The sequence below is a fragment of the Zea mays genome, chromosome 1 (genome assembly GCF_902167145.1).
Source record: "Zea mays cultivar B73 chromosome 1, Zm-B73-REFERENCE-NAM-5.0, whole genome shotgun sequence".
Lineage (NCBI taxonomy): Eukaryota > Viridiplantae > Streptophyta > Magnoliopsida > Poales > Poaceae > Zea > Zea mays.
In genome coordinates, this window is record NC_050096.1 from 218,670,165 (window position 1) to 218,679,211 (window position 9,047).

The 9,047-nt window shown below is 48.2% G+C and overlaps 1 protein-coding gene across 1 annotated transcript; it reads left to right on the forward strand.

Annotated features, from left to right (window-relative positions):
- Positions 1-6,271: 6,271 nt before the first annotated feature.
- Positions 6,272-7,351, forward strand: LOC103643277 (uncharacterized). Its single transcript, XM_008666440.3, has 2 exons — positions 6,272-7,017; positions 7,115-7,351. The coding sequence occupies exons 1-2, from the start codon at positions 6,345-6,347 to the stop codon at positions 7,207-7,209; spliced, it is 768 nt and encodes a 255-aa protein (XP_008664662.1). The 5' UTR covers positions 6,272-6,344; the 3' UTR covers positions 7,210-7,351.
- Positions 7,352-9,047: the final 1,696 nt, after the last annotated feature.

A 9,047-nucleotide genomic window follows, 5' to 3' on the forward strand; every position in this document is an offset into this window, starting at 1 on the left:
ATGAGTATGCTTGGTGAATGAGGTTACAAGAGAGCTCTCTGGATTGAGAATACAGAGAGTTGGCGTGGGTGGCTAAGTAAAGGGTCGATCCATCTGAAGGGGTGCCCCCTAGGCCTTATATACTAGACCGTGGGGCAGTACACGTGGATAAGATAACAACAAGTGGCTAAAAGATAGTGAACCTCTTGAGATTATCCCTACGTAACCCTCGCTGACTTATCCTCGCACGGCTTCGCTGCATGGAGGCTCCAGCGCGGGAAAGTCGGATCTCTGTTGTGGTCATTCGCCCGACGCTGTGGACCGTCCGGGCTTGCACCAATCCGGCCTCATGTCGTTCTGCTTTGCTGGTTGTTTCTCCCCAGGCCCACGAAAGAATGACCTTACGATTTATTGGGCCCTTGGGCCTTTCGTGAGGTCCTTTACTCTTTTAGTGGACCCGGGGGATATCTATCCCCCACACTCCTGAAGCAGAAGATTTCACTATTGTGAAAATTAATCATGAGCCCCGAAACTTGCTCAAAGGCACACATAATCATCTTTAGGTTCTCAGCCTTCTGTATGTCATGCTCCATAAACACAAACCAGCGCCCATTTGAAATCATCCCTTTTGTTGTTTAAGTGAAACTTGACATAGAAATCGCTCTCATCAATGGCTCCAATGTCAAACTCACTTAGGTCAATACCTAGTAAAATACCACCTGACCTCCCTCTCTGTGCATTGCAATGGCATAAAAATTCCCGCCTAGCACATAAATTCTTTTGAAAAAGGTGCTGGAAAATCAGACCTGCCCGTCTCCGAAATGGCAATGAAACTAAGGTTATGCTCTCTTGTTAAATCTGAAACTAACCTATGTTTGCCTGGGTCTCGAAACCCATTTGCATTCCAAAACAGGCCTTTCATGTTAACCCATTCAATTTGTTCCCCCCGCCTTTATGTGGTTTAGGTCCTGTTGAGCTCGCCATACAACGCTCAATTTCAGGATAAAAAATCACCTCTATTAAATCCCCACATAATTCTCCTAGTAACAACCGATCAAGTTCCTCCTCATCCGCTAATTCTTTTTCTTCCTTCTCTAGCGCACGCTCTATAGCAGTAGACATACCACCCAACTCTTTACACAAGAATTTATATACTGCCCATAACGACTCAACAACATTATCCGTCCCACGAACGAAGATTTGTTGCAACCTCCTCTACCGGTAAAGAATAACAAGTGAGAGAAGACTATCCTCATGATTGGTTGTCTGCATATGCACCTGCAGGTTTGTTCGAGCTTGGCTCGCGGAAGACACAACCTCCCCACGTTTCTACACGTGCAGACGGAGAGCTGTTGGGGCGAAAGCGAACACGCCCCCTTCGCTCGAGGATTACCACGTTGACGTACCACAGATCGAAGACCCCGTCAGCAGGCTCCGCCAGCCAGGCCTGCGGACGTCGGCCATGCGAAGGCCCAAGTGACCCTTTCGATCCGACGAGCCGAGGCGAAGACCATCGAAGACTTCGGGGTTGGATGGCCGATACCACGAAGTCCCCAAGGCTCTCAATGTAGGAAGGGGCCCGTGTACAATCCGACCCATGTTGTGAGGCCCCGTCCGCAGGTCGCTGTGTGGGCAGAGCAGGTTGGGCCACGTCTGTAATAAAGTATGCTGTAATGACACGTTGTAACCTCCCCGTGAGAGAATATTCTGGGGATAAACTAGGTAACTGAGGGTCTACTTGTCCTTGGCCAGGTCGGTCGGTCCTTCAGTTACCTATAAATACCCCCGCCCAGTGCCAGTGCGGGGGACGAAAGGAAAAACATTGTTGCTCTAATGTCTTGTGTTTAGAGGCATCTAACTACTCCCTTTTTCTTCCTATTGGATTCTGCTGTCCTGGGATTAGCAGTTCCAACATTTGGCGCCAACCGTTCGTGTGACGAGAAAACATCCCGCGATGGCCCCCAAGAGAGCAAGTTCGAAGGCCGCCGCTTCCATCGTCGACGCGACGAAGGCAACGCTCCTAGCGGAGAAGAAAGGCAAAGCCCTCGCAGACAACACCCTTCATGAGGCCTTTGAAGATGACACCATCAATAGTAAGAAACAACGCCAGGACAACCCCATGCCCGACGGCACTGTGCGCACTTGTAGTTCCGAGGGCGCACCGCGAGCACCCCCACCAGGCTTCGCTCCTCCAGAAGGCGAAGACACCATAGAAGATGGCGAGATCATAGGCATCTCATCCGAAGACCAGCTAAAGTTGCGAGCCCTGCGCATCAAGAACAACCACCTTCAAAAGCAAAAAGAGATCCTCGAAGCCAAGCGCCAACGAGTCACCATGCAAGCCAAAGTGCGACAGATGATACTAGATGAGGAACAAAAGGCTCGGGAGCTAGAGCAAGAAATCACACCTATACAAGGCAAAGGCCCGTACAACCTACAACGTGGCCCCCTCGCGGCCCCGGTGGTTTTCCAACAAAACATATAAGGCGGAGACCCATTCCACCCGTAGTGTGGCCCCATCATCCCGCAGCAGCCGCTTTCCAGGGAATCAACTACCTCGACCAGCGAAGTCCGCTAGCTCCGCAGCTCCAAGCGTCACCCTGGTCAGCCAACTTTAGGGTCGGCACTTACCTGAAATACAACGACAACACCGACCTGGCCCAGTACATCATGAGCTACCAAGTCATTGTTGCATCATCTAGAGGGGACGACGCCACCATGGCCAAATCCTTCATCATCGCACTCGAAGGCCCAGCCATAACCTGATATACCAGGCTACCGAGAAGGAGACTCTTCGAGAATACTACAAAAAGTTCCTCACGCTCAAGTCGCAATTGTCATGTGTTGACGATCACATAGCAATCCATTATGCAATCAGCGGTCTTAGAGTCGGCGTCTTGTATAGTCATTGTATCAGAGACCCGCCCAAACACCTGCAAGAGCTCTACCAATTGTTCGAAAAATATGCTAGGTCCGAGGAGCTACACCAACGCAAGGTCGAATCTCAGAGGAAACCCAAGGACCCTCCACAGTCCAGCAGAACTTGGGTCAGGCCAGCACAGTCATACTCCGGTAGGGACAATCGCAACCAGCAACAGGTGCACACCATAGCCAACCAATATCCCGCCGAAGACACAGTTCGACGTCAAGAGTACCTCTCCCAAAACCGCGGCAACAACACAAGAGGCAGAGGTAGAGGCCGAGCCCAACAGCCATGAAGATTTTACTGCCTCTTTCACGGCGAAGACTACGCACACCCAACCAGGGACTGCCCAGAGACCAAGGCCACCAAGGATAGAATGGCTAGAGCCCAACCAGCCAACAACCAATGAGTCGTCGCGCACACCTATCACTCCCAACTATACCACCAACAACCATACCACAACGAGCAAATCCACCACCAACCCAATCACACATACCATCACCATCAAGAGGTGGAAGTTCTCCCACCACCACCACCACACCATCCAAATCATCCACATCAAAACCCCCTATCGCCAGCACCCAAACAAGAAGACTTCAGTGAGCAGCCTTATCGCGGTGTCATCCACATGATCACTGGGGGATCCAGTGTAGACTTCGACACCAAGCGAGATAATAGGACCACAACCGCAGTGTCAACCGTGTCGCTCTCACCAGTCCAGTGGTACAAACAAAGTGGTCCCATGCACGGCGCCCAGCGCGCGAAGCGAGCAAGTCACCTTCGACATAGTCAACATGGTTTACCCGTACAACGCCATAATGGGGCGTGGCTCAATCAACAAGTTTGAGGTAGCCATTCATGGGCTTTATCTCTGCATGAAGATCCCAGGCCCACAGGGCGTGATCACAGTCTACGAAGACCAGCAAACAACATGGAATATCGAGAGAGACTTCGTTCTAGGGCAGCGCAATGTTCACTGCCTAACAACAGAGTGTGAAGGCAGCGATAGCCATCGCTCATCCAAAGGCAAAAAGATCGACGCCCAGTTGCAGTGCAACGACGGGACGAAGACAGTACCCCACGATCCCGCAACACTCAAACAATCAGTCATGATCAGCGAAGACCTGACACCACACGGCGAGGGAAGGCTTCTTTCTTGTCTCAGCCGCAACAAGGGCGTATTTGCCTTGTCCGCCCTCGACCTAGTAGGGGTTAGTCGCGCCATCATCGAACACAGCTTGGGCATCGACCCCTCGGTGCACCCAAAAAAGCAGCGGCTACGCAAAATGTCTGACGAAAAAATAGAGACAGCCAAGGCCGAGGTACATCGCCTATTGGAAGCCAAATTTATCGAGCCAATCGCCTACCCAACATGGATCACTAATGTCGTGATGGTGCAGAAGAAGAGCGAAAAATGGCGCATGTGCATCGATTTCACAAGCCTTAACAAAGCATGCCCCAAGGAGAACTCCCCCCTACCGCGAATCGACAAGATTGTCGATTGCATAGCAGGCTGCGAAGTCATGTCCCTCTTAGATTGCTTCTCGGGATACCGCCAGATCCATATGAAAGAGGAAGACAAGGCCAGCACCAGCTTGATCACCCCCTTTGGCATGTACTGTTTCATACGAATGCCCGAGGGACTCAAGAACGTCGATTCGACATTCTCCCGCCTCACCAAGAAGGTCCTCAAAAACAAAGTAGGCCGCAATGTCTTCACTTATGTGGACGGCATCATCATGGCGAGTAAAAGCAAGGAGGACCACCTGTCTGACCTCGCAGAAACATTCGCCAATATGCGCGAAGCAAGACTCCGATTGAACCCAGAGAAGTGCATCTTCGGGGTACGTCAAGGAAAAATTCTCGACTACTTAGTATCACACTGAGGAATCGAAGCCAATCCTACCAAAATCCAAGCAACCATGAACATGGCACCGCCGAAATCCACCAAGGACATCAAGCGGCTAACAGGAAGACTTGCGGCTCTGAATAGATTCATCTCCAAATCCGCCGAGCGAAGCCTCCCATTCCTAAAAACATTACGACGAGCGAAAGACTTTGTCTGGGGCCTAGAACAAGCAGCGACATTCGAGTCTCTCAAACAACATCTATCCGACCTGGCTACCCTGACAAGTCCAGACCCAGCACTCCCCCTCCTTTACATTGCGACTTTGCACAGCGCAGTCAGCGCAACGCTGGTCCAAGAAAAGGAAAGGGACGACAAGACTCAGCAATGCCCAGTGTACTACGTGTCCAAAGTCCTCACGTGTTCCAAATGCAACATGACTGAACTTGAGAAAATCTCATACGTAGTCATCATGGCTTCGTGCAAACTATGTCATTACTTCGAGGCATTCAAAATACGAGTCACTTCAGACAGGGCCTTGCGGAACTGCTCAGAAATCCGGAAGCATCCGCAAGAATATCAAAGTGGGCAGCGGAACTCGCAGGGTACAATATCACTTTCGAGTCCAGAACAACAATCAAATCACAAGTTCTGGCAGATCATAGACTGGACAGGACCTGTGGGGCCCCGACAGGAGTACGCAGAAACGGGCTGTGTGACACCCCAGGTGTCTATTTCGGGTTATGTCGGAAGAGTTATCCTAATCTTGAATGCTCAGTGAAAATTCCTATTTCTCGATCGTGTCTATCTCTGTCTATCAGGCTTTCTCAAGGAAGTTCACCGAATTCAGAGTTATTCGATCGCGAGAAACAACCAAATTTGGAGCTGTTAAAAACTTTTATTCTCGGCGCGAATGCAATCTCAATATTCAATCTCGATTTATAAATCTCGTCTAAAGCTCATTAAATCAAACTCTCAACGACTGTTATCTGATCTGAGCCCGAATCTAATTCCTGAACTTCGATCGATGTTCGACTATTTTAATCCGAATCCGTACTCTCAAAAAAATACTCAGTATGCCGTCCTCTAATTAATTTCTATCTGATTCGGCTTAATATCTCTGTATCCAATCCGATGTCAAAATCAGCATCGACACCAATTTTAAAATGCCACGATTCACCTTCTCTGACTAAAAATCCAAAGCCGATCGAATCTCAGGACGATTTATTTTCGAATCACGCGTAGGTAATTATTTTCGAGCCAAATCAAATTAGACTCTCGACCGAATTAATCGCTCGATCGTCCATTCATCGAAACTCTAATTCGCTCTGTTTTCTGTAGAAACAAATTTCGCAGGAACATTTTTATTCCGAAAAATATTTAGCGCAGCCCGATTACGCGTTTTGGGCCGAGCCCAACCCAGCCCATTTGGCCCAATTGAAACCCTAACCCTAGGACTTGTCTATAAATAGAAGGACCCCTCACTTGCACTTGGCTTTTATTCACCTACCCCCTAGCCGCCACCTTCTTCTTTTTTTCTCTCTGTCTTCTTCTTCCACACGGCGTGCAGCAGGGAGCTCAGCTCCACCTCCTTGCATGCTCTCTGCTCCTGGCTCCATGGCGCTCGGCAGCAGGACTGCTCCATGGGCGTCACCCCTCACCTTCTTCCTCCCTTCCTCCCCACGACTGCAGCTCTCCCACTGCTCCCTCACGCCAGCAGCAGGGAGCCTAGGTCCTCCTCGCCATGTGCTCGACGCTATGCAGCAGGACGCATGGAGCCCTCCATGGCGTCTCCTTCCCTGGCCGCGACCAAGGCCGACAGCCAGCCTCCCCTTCCCTGCTCTTGCCGTGGCCGAGCCCCCTCTGTTGCAGACCGAACTCCATCTCCGGCCAGCAGTCACGGCGCCCTGCACAGCGTTCCCTTGCCCCTGTTTTCCCCCTGCGCGCAGAAGCTCTTTGGGCCGACCTCGGCGAGGTCCACGTCCATGGCGCCAAGCAGCAGCACCCCCTGTTTATGGCTGCCAGCCCTTGCTCCCCTTTTGCCCCACTGCGCAGCAGCTCTGTGCTCCACCTCCCATGGACGCCCAGAAATTCCAGCAGCGAGCCCCCTTCCTCGCTGTTCGTCATGGTGCCCGCCGGTTGTTCGACAAAATGCGCAGCAAACCGCGCGCTGCAGCAGCCCTCCTGTTCGATCTCCACTCCCCTCGTCGTGTGTCGTCGCTCTCGTGCTCGCTGCGCAGCCCCTTCCGCGACGCCGTCGAAAACCGTGGTGAGAAACCCCCGCTGCCCTTGCTGCTATTATATTTTTATTTTTGGGCTCGGTGAAATTGTTGAACGGTTGTGTGTGTGTGTGTGTCTAATCGCAGCTAGCCGTCAATTGCCATTCGTCGCGCACGCGTGTTCGATACAAGACCGGTCGGGTGAACCACGTGCTTGCACAACTCAAATCCGATCCCGCTGAGGTTGATTGATTTATAGTTTACCATACATATAATTTGGTTGATGTCATGCAGTGCACGTATATGTGTGGATGTGTGTAAAATGTTTTGGCTATACGCATTAGTAGGTTCGCATTTGCGGTTGGAGAACAAGAAGTTGTTTGATGTGTGCGATTTGTAGTTGTCTAATTATGTTTTGGTCGATGTGGTGCATGTTTAAAAATTGTGTTGGTATGGATTGAATTTTGTGGCGAAAGAAAAAGAAGTAGAGAAGAACTCGGATGTTTTTATATCTTGGTAGGAAAAATATGCGATGCGTTGTTTGATGCGAAAAACTAAGTTACAAAATGCGGCTTTTGTTTTGGGAAATGTATCGATATGTGATTATGCGAAAAGTGTAATTGTTTTATGCAATGTGATGGAATTCATGATTATATAGGGAGCATATTTATTGATGTGACGAGTAGTTAGAAAATGCTAGTTGCGTAGAGGATGAATTATTAAAACATGAGTATCGGAGTTCATATATTAGTGGTCGCGCCACATTGGTTGAAGTGTCCCGAGTGCATGCCACAACATGGTTGTATGCGAAACAAGGTAACATAAGGTGTGCTCGACACGAATGTTCGGTCGATATAAGTAGAAATTGTTTTTGCTTAATTAGAGAGGTGGTGACATGCCAAACTGGTCATCGCTTTCTCGATATTTATAAGTCGAATTGAGTCGATGCGTATTATGTGTTCGTTAAATTATGCTTCGCATATAATGCGTGATTGTGCTCACGGATTCGAGTAGGCACTTCAAACGAGTCAAGTAGGTTTGTGGTATAAGTTGTGTAATGGAGTTAATTGTTTTAGGATAATTATTGAAATGCTCTGTTCGTATGATAAACATGTATGTGTTCATGATCGGGGAGTAAATGCATGGTGATTGTGAGTAGGAGACTAGTAGTTTACGATTCGTATGATTTGGTCGGTGTGCAAAAATACTTGTGAATATGAATGTTTATAAAAATGTTGTAGTGTATGTGGTGTCTCGGATTTCGATAATAATAGGCAAGTTGACGTGTATGTTATTTAGCGGCGATGTCGTGCTCTAGTTAACCGAATTGTTAGATGGCGTGGTTAAGCTCGTAATCACGGTGAATTGCTTGTTGTAGTCTACATATGTATGGTTACGGTCGCGGGTAAAAAGTAGTAGTGTTCATATGATGTCTAAGTTAAAATGCAAATTATTGTATGAACAACACTTGATATCGATTATCGGGGAGAATGCGTTGCTAATTAAATATGGTACTTCTAGTGCTCATAATGACACGGATAAAAATTAGTAAGTCCACTTGTTAGTTCTCACTTGGTTATTTTAACTCTAACAAATGTCAAAGTGTTCTAATAATTCAAGTCTCTAGAACGCGGCAATTCTTGAATTATAGAGAAGCTGAAATTTAATGATTGTTGTTTTGGACTGCACACACTGTTTTCGCTGTGCTGTTTGTTTGATGAATTAAATTATGTTTTCTGTAGAAAAGTTGTGTAGAAGAGCTGTAGATAACCTTATTATCTTGCTTGTACTAAAATTTGACAGCCATAAACCTGATCGTTTAGGAGTTGTGCTTTTCACAAGCCCAGCACCTGAATCTGTCGAATTTCTGAACAGATTTCAGAGATTGCAATGGTTGCTTAAGTTAATCTTGAAATTAGTTAGTGGTGGTCACAAGAAAGTTGTAGATAACTTTATTATCTTACTTGTGTTAAAATTTGACAGCCATAGGTCTGACAGTTTAGGAGTTATGCTTTTTACAAATTCAGTAACTGAATCTGTCCAATTTCTGTACAGATTTCAGAGACTGTACTGTTTGCTT